Source organism: Phoca vitulina, unplaced genomic scaffold (genome assembly GCF_004348235.1).
Source record: "Phoca vitulina isolate PV1807 unplaced genomic scaffold, GSC_HSeal_1.0 scaffold69, whole genome shotgun sequence".
In the NCBI taxonomy this organism is placed as follows: Eukaryota; Metazoa; Chordata; class Mammalia; order Carnivora; family Phocidae; genus Phoca; species Phoca vitulina.
In genome coordinates this window covers 7,616,645-7,630,246 of record NW_022589772.1, presented here as the reverse complement: position 1 = coordinate 7,630,246, position 13,602 = coordinate 7,616,645, and the positions used below count along the sequence as shown (strand labels likewise).

At 38.2% G+C, this 13,602-nt stretch overlaps 1 protein-coding gene across 2 annotated transcripts in view; it reads left to right on the top strand.

Annotated features, from left to right (window-relative positions):
* The first annotated feature begins 1,068 nt into the window (after positions 1-1,068).
* The window catches only part of TBC1D8B (TBC1 domain family member 8B), a 54,624-nt gene continuing 42,090 nt past the window's right edge, over positions 1,069-13,602 (top strand). For both annotated transcript variants that reach the window (XM_032392824.1, XM_032392825.1), the window contains exon 1: positions 1,069-1,393. In XM_032392824.1, coding sequence (XP_032248715.1) covers positions 1,264-1,393 — 130 coding nt within the window. In that variant the 5' untranslated portion in view covers positions 1,069-1,263. The remainder of the gene's footprint in view (positions 1,394-13,602) is intronic.

Sequence of the window (13,602 nt, the reverse complement as noted above, 5' to 3'; positions counted from 1 at the left end):
TATTCTCAAAAGAACATACCAAGAGCTCCTTTTTTTTTTTTGTACATTGCCCCCCAACTCTGTCTTCTTGAACAAAACCGTTTTTGCGTTCAGTGCACTCTTTAATTCTGGCAGTCTCAGTTATCGAAATAAATAAAAACATCCCTCAAATAAGTCCTCACTGCGAGGTCATACAAATCACTGACCTCATTCACCTTAGTGTTTAAGCAGATGCCAAGGGTACAAAGAGGTGAAGACCACCCTGAAAGGGATTTTTTTTCCTTAAAGGGGTTAATAAAAGGGAAAAAATGCTCATAAATTGTTTAGATCCTGAAAAGGAAAGTCGGAGAAGACATTTTCTGTGGCTGATTGCAATAGTTAAATAAACAGATTGGGTGGCAGTGGCGGGAGGGAGGCGCCCATGGCGTGAAGAAAATCCTGTGGCTCCTGGAGATTTTATAGTCTTCCTGTATGGGCAGAAAGAAACTTAATCTAAGAAGATTTTGAATTAGACAAGGAATTGTATCAGACGCCACTTACCGCGTGACCTTGGGTAAGTCACCTCACCCGTCTGTGCTCTTGTTTATTTATGTGCAAAGGGTAAGTCACCTCACCTGTCTGTGCTCTTGTTTATGTGCAAAGTGGGAAATAATATCCACTTCGCAAGACCTCTGTGAGAATTACGTGAGATAATGTATATGAAATCGCTTTAGTACAAAGTTAAGACCTCATTAAATGTCAGTGCTGCTACTGCCGCTTCCCAGAATGGGCCGTTCGTTACTCCAAAATTCCAGAAACTTTGTTTTCTACAGTTTACCGCCGTCGGCTGTAAACGGATGAGAAGAAACAATACATTTATACCTGGGGCTCACTTATTTGAACAAAAAACCGCTTTAAACTTTAAATAGGCAAAATACACTTAAGTGGTGGCGGGACGCGCTTTGAAAGCACCCCCACCCGGTTCTCATCCCAGTGCATTGTGGAAATTGTAGTCCCAGCTCCTGTTGTTTGAGCACAGAAAAGCGAGTAGGAAACTACAACTCCCAGGAGGCAAAGAAGCGGGACTATTTCCCAGTCGGGCGGTAGAGCTGTAGGAGGGAATTGGCAATCTCGCTGCCTACGTGGGAGAGAAGGGAGGGTTGGGGGAAGTGTGGAAAACCTGAACCCAAGCCGCTGCTGCCTGAGGAAGATTTGGTGGGAGGAGAAGTAGAGGGAAATAGACGGGTGGAGGGGGAGGTGAGGAGGGCATCTGGGTCGCTGCTGCCGGGCGGCACAAAGTTCGCGATGTGGCTGAAGCCTGAGGAAGTGCTCCTGAAAAATGCGCTGAAGCTGTGGCTGATGGAAAGGTCCAACGACTACTTCGTGCTGCAGCGGCGTCGGGGCTACGGTGAGGAAGGCGGAGGGGGTCTTACAGGTAAGCTGCGGCCACCCGCACCCATCTCGGGGCCGTGCTCGCTGCCGCTTAAAAGGCGGTGAGGGTAAACAGTTACTCGTCGCCACCCGCCGCTCGATTCTAAACCCCCGGCGGAGGGGCTGGGGTTCTTCCCCCGCCACCACATTTCCGTTGGCCTCCCTGAGTCCCGAGAATGCCTCACCGGGCGAGCAGCTGCTCTTTGGGTGGGAGGAGGAAAGGTCGGATGGGTCCTTTCTGAGGCGGAGGAACAATCAGGCAGAGGAGGGGTTCCTAGGCAAAGTACCTGCCCGGTCCCTTCCCACGGGGGCGGGGGCTGATGACGAGTGTTAGTCCTCGACAGGTAGCTTTGAGGCTGGTGACAGGGGCTAGTTCGCAGTTGTGGACTTAACTTTTTTCACAAAATCCCCTATCGATAATCACCATCCTGGGGAGTGCGGGGTGTGTGTGTGTGTGTGTGTGTGTGGGTGGGTGGGTGGGCGGGGAGGATGGTGAGGAGAAAGGGAGGAGCCCCAGTCACATCCTGAGGGATGGGCTTCAAATGAGAGATGAGGAAGCGGGGTGGGGGGAGCGGGTCGGAGTGGGGGGAGGGCGAGGGATAGGTCTCAGAATTGCTGACCTCTCCCAATTTAGCATCTTTTACTTTGTCACCCCGTTTTCAGTCCTTGGGATCTTATTTCAGAGTAACCGTCGTAGTTCGTTTCCCTCTCGAGGGTTTGGCGCTGCCCTTTCAAAGCCATGATTGTTAGCAAACCCGTGAAACAAATGAAGTTTAACTCTGGCCGCCTAATCCATCCTGCCTTCAGTGATTTGATTTGCAAATCCAGAACTGTTCCTTGGTCAAGTGTTGAAAGCCTCCGGAGAATTTTGAGACCTCCCGTCTGGGGTGGGGGCATTCAAACTTTTGGGCACTGGGGAACGCAGGGCTCTTTTTCGTGACAGTTTGCAGTTTGGTATGGTGGCCTTGAAGTGGTGGGCCAGACAGACTTCATTTAGGCAGCGTGATGTAGCGGGAAGAGGGAAGAGTACAAAAACCTGCGTTTTAGTCCTACCCTCATCTCTTGTTGAATGGCATTCGACAAATTCTTTAACTTATTCAACCATAAACGCCTGCTGTGTGCCACATGGAATGCTAGTGTACAAAGACAATTAAGATTCACTTCCCCGCCTTTGAATTAATTGCTCATAACCTGGATAAGCGGGGAGAGGATGGGGTTGGGGGGAAGTAACCAGTAAACCAGGCAAATTATAATTATAACCAGTAACTAGTAAATCAGGCAAATTAGAATTAGAACCAAATAACTGAAAGGTTGTGTAAAGATTCATGGAGGAGATGGCATGGCTTTTCCTCTTCTGTGAAATGGTATCTACCTCACAGAGTTGAGAGGATAAACTGAAAGGTAATAGGTGCCAAATCAATGTATGTTGTTAAGTTGCTGATAAATGTGTGTTCTTTCCTTTTTTTCAAGGCCCCCCCCCCCAGGGTGGAGATAATTCTGAGGTTCTGCAGGACTTTTTTTTTTTTTAATTTTGCAAGACCTCTTCATCTCATCCAGCTTCTGAAAAGGTCCTCTTGAAAATATGGCAACAAAAATTGCCTCATTAAACTTCACATTTTGTCATTTTCTGATTTTTAAAAATTACAAGTGTTATTTTACAGAGGAGCCTTTCCATTTAATAGATGTATATATTTTCCAGATTAACATTTGAGAATCAGTCTTGATAAATACCAAGTGACATAATTTACCCTCTTTAGTCCATGGAGAACAGGTCAGAGTATATTTAAAGTAGATCTTATAGCCCTGTGTTACAGCATAATATTTTGGTTCCCCATTTTATTTGACCAGAATTTTTATGGTGCTCTTGTCCACATTACCAAAGAAGTATATTTCACTTTGTACAACTGTGTTCCTGGAAAATAATAGGTAAATCAGATTCTTGAGAATCAGATCAGTGTAATGTAGTATAAAATAGTTTTTCACTTCTTGCAAATTTCCTTTAAATAATCATTCCTTGTTTTGTTTTTAGTTTTTCATTTGACATATTTTCTTAAAACATGGACCAATTGCACCAGTTTCTCTATTCCACCCACTCCCATGTACTCTTCAAACGCGTATCTGTAGAATAAGAGATTTGTCTGCAGAAATAAACCAAGATTTCTATCATACATGTATGTTGAGAATAGCCATAACCCCATATTGTGGTCATTGTGTCTGTCTGCATGATCGTTTTACCTGTGGTATGTTCAAAATGCTTGAAATTTCCACATGAGTGCTGCCACTATATTACATGTAAATTAAGCAAAATGGGTCAGAAAGGAGCAGAGGTGTTTTTAAGCTTTGTTTGGTTCTTTTTGGTCCAGAGGAAAAGTGTGTGCTGAGTTTCATAACTGCTCAGTTACTGTATTCTGACTTAAATTTGTGAAGCCAAGAGCTTTGCTATGCTTTACTGCAAATCCACATTTGGATTAGCTCTCACAGGAGTTTGGGTGCCAGCATAAGCTTGCCTTTGTCCATTTTGTTTGCTGAAATCCAATGTTATGTGCTACCCCTTTAAATGATTCCTTTATACATTTTGTTTAATGAAGAAGAGATAATAACCTCCTAGAAATGTTAATAGTTCTACTTTCTTTAAGATTTTATTCCTTTGCCATGTGATAATTGGCAATAACCACCAGCAATGTAATGACTTGAGCTGTGGACTTGAAGTTAGTTGACTCTATTTTTTTTCTAATAATGGAATTGGGGCAACAGAGAACCCTAGGGCGGTTATAACAGGAGACTAATTTGTAAGTTAGAATTCCGAGGTCCTTTTCTAAATTTCTGAAACACATCTAAGGGATATCTTGTAGATTACCTATCATTTGCCTAATTTATCTTACTTAATTGTCCTGGTTCACAGCAGGGTAAGATATCTTGTGGATATTTTTGTTATACATAAAGGTTAGTTTATAGATAAAGTAATTTTCTTTCATTTAGAGAAGTAATTCACCCTTCTGGATTTTTGCATTACCTTACATGATCATCCTGGCTGATAAAGGTAATGACTTTCCTGTGGCATCTAAATTTAGCACCTGGCTTTATGTAATTGAAAATAATTTATGCATATTTGGCTTATTAAGCACAAATCAACAATTTGCTCTGCTTGGTAGATTGGAGCTACTAAATGAGTGGAATTATGGGGCTACATTCTGGTGTTTGGGACTTAGGAAGACCTGACTATCAATGAGGAAGCTTTAATTAGATTATTTGTTGAGACTATTTTATTCTTGAATATTCCATATCTGAAAAGTGTAAGCAGGTTCTTGTGTGTTAGATTGACAATCTCCCTCAGTAGACCTTCTTTGGGGGTTGTAGAACAAGACTAAAAAGTAAAATTTATTAAAATGGAGAAGTTTTAGACATTCTGTTTTCTTATCTCCTCTTTCATCTTGGCACCATTATTTTGAAATTAAATCATATGTAAAAACTAGAACATAGTAACGTTTTAAATGAGCTTTCCATTTCAGAATGTTTTATGATATTTATATAAACTTAACAAATCACCATGTAAATGATTCGTCATAATTATACACATACATAATAAACAATAAAGTAGCCTTTTAAAGAATTTCTTAATGACCATCCCTCAAAAATATAAGGCTTTCTCTCTTTTTTCCCCGCTCCCAACTCAAGGAACCCAACTCTGAAAATGTTCTCATTTTTTTCTTAGCAAAATATGCCTGCATTCCATGTTCACAAAGGAACTATCTGATAAAATTTTTGGCTTCCCAGGTACCTTACTATTGGGACTGGAGTACCAGTGGCCATGACATTACATTTTAGATAAGGAAATATCAAATCCCCCCCCCTACACACACTGTAAATTAATAAATATCATTTTGACTTATTGAAGAGAAAATCCCATAGGACAAACCTCGGGAGGACAAATCACACTGTGTGCTTCCCTCTTTTACTCCCTCCTTGGAACATTTTGATCCATGTGAAATCAAGTAAAAAATTACAGTTGACCCTTGAACAATGTGGAGATTAGGCATACCAGTCCCCACCATCCCCACCCTGCCATGTGCAGTCACAAATCCACATATAAATTTTGACTCTTCCAAAATTTAACTACTCACACCCTACCATTGAGGGAAGCCTTACCAATAACATAAAGAGTCAATTAGCACGTATTTTGTGTATTATATACTGTATTCTTACAATAAAGTAAACTAGAGAAAAGAGAGTGTTATTAAAGAAATCATAAGAAAGAATAAATACATTTATATTACTGCACTGTATGTGTGGGAAAAAATCCACGTATAAGTGGACCTGCACAGTTCAAGCCCATGTTATTCAAGGGTCAAGTGTACTTTATTATTTTTTTTTCAAGTGTACTTTAAAGATGGCTAAAATTAACAACATAGGAAGCAACAGATATTGTCGATGATGTGGAGAAAGGGGAACCCGTTTGTGCTGTTGATGGGAATGCAGACTGGTGCAGCCGCTCTGGAAAACAGTATGGAGGTTCCTCAAAAAGTTAAAACTACCCTAATATCCAGCAGTGCACTACTAGGTATTTACCCAAAGGATACAAAAATACTGATTCAGAGGGGCACATGCACCCTGATGTCTATAGCAGCATTATCAACAGTAGCCAAATAATGGAAAGAGCCCAAGTGTCCACCATCAGCTGATGAATGGATGAAGAAGTTGTGACGTGTGTGTGTGTGTGTAAAATGGAATATGACTCAGCCATAAAAAGAATGAAATTTTGCCATTGCAGTGATGTGGATGGAGCTAGAGAGTATTACGCTAAGCAAAATAAGTCAGTCCGAGAAAGACAAATACCATATGATTTCACTCATACGTGGAATTTAAGAAACAAAACAGATGAACATAGGGAAAAAAAAGAGAGAGGCAAACACAAGAAACAGACACTTAACTATAGAGAACTAACTAAGGGTTGCTGGAGGGGAGGTGAGCAGGGGTGTGGGTTAAATGGGTGATGGGTATTAAGGAGGGCACTTGTTGTGATAAGCACTGGGTGTTGTATGTAAGTAATGAATCACTGAATTCTACACCTGAAACTAATATTGCACTGTACCTTAACTAGCTGAAATTTAAATAAAAACTTGAAACTACAAAAAATAAAATAAAGTAAAAAAAATAAAGATCTTTTTAAAATAATTATCTAATTCCAGTATAATTAACATACAGTGTTATATTAGTTTTAGGTGTACAGTATAGTGATTCAACAATTCTATACATTACTCAGTGCTCATCACAATAAGTGTACTCTTAATCCCTTTATCTGTTTCACACATCCCCCATCCACCTCCCCTCCGGCAGTCACCAATTCTGTATATTTAAGAGTCTGTTTTTTGTTCATCTCTTTGTTAATTTATTCATTTGTTTTGTTTCTTAAATTCCACGTATGAGTGAAATTATATGGTATTTGTCTTTATCTGACTTGCTTCACTTAACATACCCTCTAGATCCATCTATGTTGTTTTGAATGAGAAAGGACAGCTTTATTGGTGGTCTAATGACTTGAAAGATGATCATTGTCACCACTTTTTCTTGGTAGTAGTGGAAGGATTATTGACTGCATACCTATAAGCCTCAGGAGTTTTTTTAGATACCTGTTGATAACACTGTTCTCTCTTCCTTTCCCCTCCCTTGCTTGTTGCTGGGGTCTTTCTTTCCTTAAGCGTACAGGAAACCACTACTCCACTTCACCTTAGGATCATGAGTCTTCAATCCTCAAGAGTTAAGTTAAAATAATAATAATGATGTGGATTGTATAGAGAGGGGTTTTTTGGCTAAGATATTGGAAATTTATAATGTAAGTAGGAAACTAATATTTGCTATCAAGTGGATTTCATTCTAATAAAAAAAAGACTAAATAAAAAAAACTGATGATATTGACCAACTTTCATTTTTCCAAACCTCTTATAAAGCTGACCTTTCTCATTCAAAGAGATCTTTAAAAGGAACTTTTTACTTGATTTCACATGGATCAAAATGTTCCAGGGAAGGAACAGAGCACAGTATAATTTCCCCTCCCGGGGGTTACCCTATGGAATTCTCTTTTTAATAAGTCAGCTACAAGCCAACATCCATAAATACATCAATACACCCCTGAGTTCATTGATTGCGCTTGCCTCATTAACCCTACTACCTTTGTCTGCCCTGATTTTTTAATATTTTTATGTCTCTATTCAGCTGTAATTGTTTTATAAAGGCATTGTTTCCTCATCTATAAAATGGAAACAAAACCTGTCTTCCCTACCTCATGACATTGTTCTGAGAGTCAAATGAGTTTTAAAACTTGTGAGCAGCTATATAAACATCTGATATTCATTTATCTAGTAATGGAGTGCCATTTTCTGTAGGGCCTAAGGAGCATCTATATTTATACCATTTTCCATAGTAATTACTTTTCCCACGTTGTATACAGAAATTGATTTGGAGTAGTAACATTGAATATGTCCAATCTGCAATGATTCCACTACAAAAGTAAAACACTGATAGTTATTCAGTAATTTTGGTATGATTGTGATTATGCATTTATGATTTATAACCAGAATAATATACAAGTATTTGAATAAAATACCACAGCAGCATTTCATTTTGATCTATGATTGCCCAAAACCTGGGAGTTCCCCAACAGCACTTCTACAGATAAAAGCATCTCTTCTACAGATAAAAGCATCACTTGTCTTACTGAGTGATATTGAAGAATACATACAACTTTAGTCACATTAGTTATATTTTTCAAAACATGATACTTGAAGTAGAAATGATTCAGCTGGTGAAAACCCATGCTTCTCGTGGACTATGGATGTAAAGTAAGCTAAAAACTAATAATAAAATAAATGGCTCTATAATGTTTACCCTGTTGGAGTACAGCTATGACATGTATTTTATATTACCTTTATGTTAGAAAATCTGCCCAATTTTCCACCTTTTGCTGCTGCTATATAAGCACAAAAGATAAGAATAAATTCTGTATGTGGTTTTAGAGGATACATTCATTTAACAGATACTTACCAAGTGCTTTCTAAAAACCAAGCACTGTTTTAGGTGCTGGAGATAACAGCAAGTGAGCAAAACTAAATCCTTATTCTCATGGGCTAACATTCTAGTTGAGGGAGGCAAATAAACAAGTACTACATGGCTGGTGGCGATAAGCCATATGAAGAAATACAAAGTAAGGTATAGTGATAGGGGAGGAGGTTGGTATTTTAGATAAATTTGGTCTAGGAAGGCCTCTTTAAGCTGACATATGAGCAGAGACCAGAGGGACTAGAGCATATGAAGCCAAGCGGATATTTGGAGGCAGAGTGAATATATATAATTCTTCCTAGGAATTTTGCTATGAAGAGGAACAGAGAAATGGGGTAGTAGCTAGTTTCTGTCCTGGGTATTGGGTATACAGTAGTGAATAAAACAGAAATAGTTCCTACCCTTACAGAGTTCATAATTTAGTGGGACAGACATAATAAACAAGTAAGCAAGCAAATATATAATTACTGGGGTAGTCAGTAATGATATCTCCCTGATTTTGGTGATTTACAGTCATGAATGAGGGGTATTTGAAACCCCCAAACAATTTTCCAAGGCCAGTTCTGGTGTGAAGTATGCTTATCAGATGTCCTGTTAAATGATACAAAGATTCCTAAAAGCAGTGATTAATAACAATAGGTGGTATTCTGGTGGCAGAATTCCAATGTGACATCTGAGGAGCATCTTGTCAAAAAGCAGTTTGTATTGTTTTTGAATTAAATCGGCCAAATATGAAAACTAATAATATCTGGGATGTGGTTTGATAGAAATGAGGAGGACATTCTAAGCAGGACAAATAATATGATAGTATAAAATCAAAAGATGGCAGTCATTGGGGACACAGCAAATATTCCAGATTCATTTCTTTGTGGTTGGAAATATGAGACTCAAGATATAATGCCCTTAGCAACTAGAAAAGGTTGTTGAAAAGGAATGCCCTCATCTATAGAATAGGAAAACCTGATAGAGAATTAAAGGTACTTGAGAATTAAACCTTGTGTTTTTTGTCTCCACTGTTCTTTCAACTCCAGTCCAGATGGTCTTGGGTTTTTTTTCTCCCTTACTCCAGTATAAAGAAGTGAAGTTTTAAAACAATCACATTTGTTGATTTTTTATCATTGTATTAGTTGTCCTCTCGTTTTATACTAATGAAGATTATGGTCAGCTTTAGGTCTTCTAAATAGTGTTTTTAAACTGCTGTATCATTTGTATATCTAGTTTTCAAGTAAATGTCTTTAAAAGAATGCAGGGAGAGGAAAAACAGGACAAAGAAGAGTTATTTTTATTAACTGTTTTCCAAAGCTCTTAGTGTGAAGTTGGCAGCTTTCAAAATGCCAACTGTGGCTATTGGATTATTCTAAAATAAGCATTCACAGTCCTGTTTTAAGGGCTTAGATCTGGTAGCAAAAGCAATAGAATCAAGAATACCCACAACCTCTGAGAACACTACTTTCTCCTATTTGAATGTATTTTCTACTAAGTGTGTTGGCAGTTTACTAATTAGTTTGTTCATTAACATTTAATGAAGTTGAGATTATAAAAAATTCAGTAAAGGTGTACTTTTTTGACTTTGTAAACATGACAATTTATGACAAGTTACAGAATCCACTATAAAGTTCTAGCAGTCATTTCTATGGCCAAAATTTATAATCAAACATTTTACTTAGATGGAAATAAATCTTATTTGTAATTAAGAAGTTCATTTAAATGACTCCTCTGCAGCTAGAGCAGTGTTGCCTTACACAGTGCCCTCAATCTAGTTTACAAGCAGAAAGAGACACTTGTCAAACTAAAGTGTGCAAAATTAGTATATTGATAATGAGTACCATCTTCAAGCTGTGGCTGTTTTTTTTTTTTTTTAAAGATTTATTTATTTATTTGAGAGAGCGAGAATGAGAGAGAGTACATGAGAGGGGGGAGGGTTAGAGGGAGAAGCAGGCTCCTCGCCATCAGGGAGCCCGATGCGGGACTCGATCCAGGGACTCCAGGATCATGACCTGAGCCGAAGGCAGTCGCTTAACCAACTGAGCCACCCAGGCGCCCTAAGCTGTGGCTGTTTTTTTTTTTTTTTTTTTTTATTTAAAGATTTTATTTCTTTATTTGAGAGAGAGAGAATGAGAGAGAGCACATGAGAGGGGTTAGGGTCAGAGGGAGAAGCAGACTCCCTGCCGAGCAGGGAGCCCGATCGGGACTCGATCCAGGGACTCCAGGACCATGACCTGAGCCGAAGGCAGTCGCTTAACCAGCTGAGCCACCCAGGCGCCCAGTTGTGGCTGTTTTAACAGCCTCTCCAACACTCAGCCCTTGGGGTCCTACCTGTTTGTCATTATTATTGACCTAATACAAAAAAGAAATGTTTGGGGCTCCTGGGTGGCTCATTTGGTCCAGTGGCCGGCTCTTGATTTCAGCTCAGGTCATGATATTGGGGTCCTGAGATCGAGCCCCCATGTCCCGCTCCATGCTTAGCGGGGAGTCGGCTTCAGGATTCTCTCTCCCTCTGCCCCTCCCCCGGCTTGCTCGCTCGCTCTCTCTCTCTCTCTCTCTCTCTCGAAAATAAATCTTTTAAAAAATTTTATACGCAACTAATGAATTGTTGAGCACTACATCAAAAACTAATGATGTACTATATGTTGGTTAACTGAACATAACAAAACATAAATTAAAAAATTTTAAATAATTTAAAAGAATAAAAATTTTATCAAATTTGCAAGTGTCTAAAAATTGAAAGGGACGATTAACACCATAGATCAGGTATCTCAACACTGGCTGCATATTATGTTCAACTGAGAACCTTTTAAAACAAAGTAAATGACTCTAGGAGGGATGGATGACAGAAGATTGATGAAATGTTCATAATTATTGAAGTTAGGTGATGGTCACATAGAAGTGTCAATATATTATTTTCTCTATTTTTTTTTTTTTACATTTGAAAAATTTTATAATACAAAGTTAAGGGAAAAAATAGAATACCCAGGCCATATCCCAGATAAATTAGAATCTCTGGGCTTTAGTAGTTTCAAAAACTCGAAATGATTCAAATTTGAAGTTTCAGTTGAGAACCACTGTCATAGAAAATAAAATCAAGATTCAGAAAGATCTGGACAAGTTAGAATGCTCAGTTGACATCAGTGGAATAAAATTTAACATGGATAAATGTAAACTGCATTTAGGGGGTTTTTGTTGTTGTTTTAATCAGCTGTACAGGACAGAGAATACGTAGGTTGGTGCTTGTACTTGTGAAATAGATCAAAGTAGATTAGTCAATCACAAGTTTAATATAATATGATGTAGTGGCTTAAAAAGCTAGTATGATCTTAGACTGCATTAATATAACCTTGGAGCCCACAATATAAAAAACCTGCATTTATTCAGACCATATCTGGCATTCAGGTTTGAATGGCACATTTTATAAGAGACTTTGACAAATAGGTATGTTAAGAGAATGGTAGAAGAAAAATCTCGTATAACAGACAATCTCATACAACAAACAATTGAAAGAACTAGGAGTATTTTAAGCTAGGAGAAGAGAAGAATAAGCAAGGGGAGACAAGATAATTATAAGATAATCATAATATTTGAAGACCCATTGTGTTGAATAGAGAATATGTTTTGCATGGTCCCAAATGCTACAAGGAAATAGTATTTTATTTATTCTGAGAAAGACCTTTTTCTTTTTTTAAAAGTGTGTAAGAAGTAGGTTTATTTTTTATCTTAAAAAGGTAAAAAATGTTCATTGTAAAAGTTTCCAAAAATACGTATAAGCATTAAAAAAAATAGTGATCACCCGTCATCCTGCTGCCCAGGGATAACCACTATAACTAGGATCACCTACCTTATTTGTGGGGCCCAGTGCAAAATGAAAATTCAGAGCTCTTTGTTCAAAAATTAAGAAATTTCAAGACAGTGACAGCAGAGAATTAAACTAAGCAGGGGCCTTTCTGAGCATGGGGCCCTTTGGACAGGTCACAAGCCCTTGAAGCTAGCCTTGACTATAACATTTGGATATATAAATCCTTTCATATTTTAGAAAGGACTTTCCAATTTTTTTATTGTGTTTAGTTAGCCAGCATATAGTACATCATAAGTTTTTGATGTAGTGTTCAAGGACTTTCCAATTATTAGAAAGTCCCACCGAAGCAATAGTCTACCTTGGGAAAAGTAGGAATATATAGGAATATAAAGGAATAAGCCAGGCTTTTTATCAGAAATACTATAGAGTGAATATGCTAGAGGTTGGACTACATGACCTGTTAGGATATTTTTCAGCTCAATTTTTCAGCTTTATCTCTATCCAGCAAAAAAGAATTGGTTCATGAGCAATAATCATTACCTGCAAATAGCCTATTTTAAAAAAATGGTAGAACCTTGCTTTTTTGTTATCTTCCTATGCCATTTAATAAAAAGTATTGTGATGGTGTATATCCTTAAGAAGTTTGGTGTTATTTGTATGGCTGGATGCTACCAAAACCCCATAGACATTACCAGGATCTAGAGCTTTGGTACCTTACTCAATATAGACATTCAAAGGATGATTTGAACTTCTTTATAATTTTAAATCTCTTGTTCTGTCATGTAGCTATTCTCTCAGTGTCTATTCTCTTCCCAATTTACTATAGCTATAGAAATTCCCATGTGTAGGCTGATTGATGACCTTGGATGTTCAGGCTGTCAGATAATAAACCTCTGTGAACATAGAAAAGCAACCCAAAGTTATCTGCTTGTTTTCTTGTACTTTTACAACCCAGACATTGGCACATATTAATTCCTGATTGACTTGCAAGGACTTGATGATGATTATAGCTTAATGAGCTAGAAGAGTTCCCCAAGTGACTGGAAATGTATTCTAGTGCTAGCTTCCAAATTATTTGTCGTATAGCTTTATACTAACTGGCGGATTTAATGTACTTATAAAAACTGAACCATTTCCTTTCTACATAGTGTAAGGCACTTATAATCTTGTGAACACATTTCTGCTGCTGCTGCTGCAAAAAATGGCCTTTCTTGTCAGTGATTTTGACTGCTTTATCCCCAGTCTCACAACTTTCTATCAGAGAACTAATTTTTATTATGTTACTCAGGAATGATTATCTGTGGCCTCTCCTTTCTTTTCTGCCTCCTTACACATCCACTCTCCCACCATTATTTTTCAGCTGAGCCGTA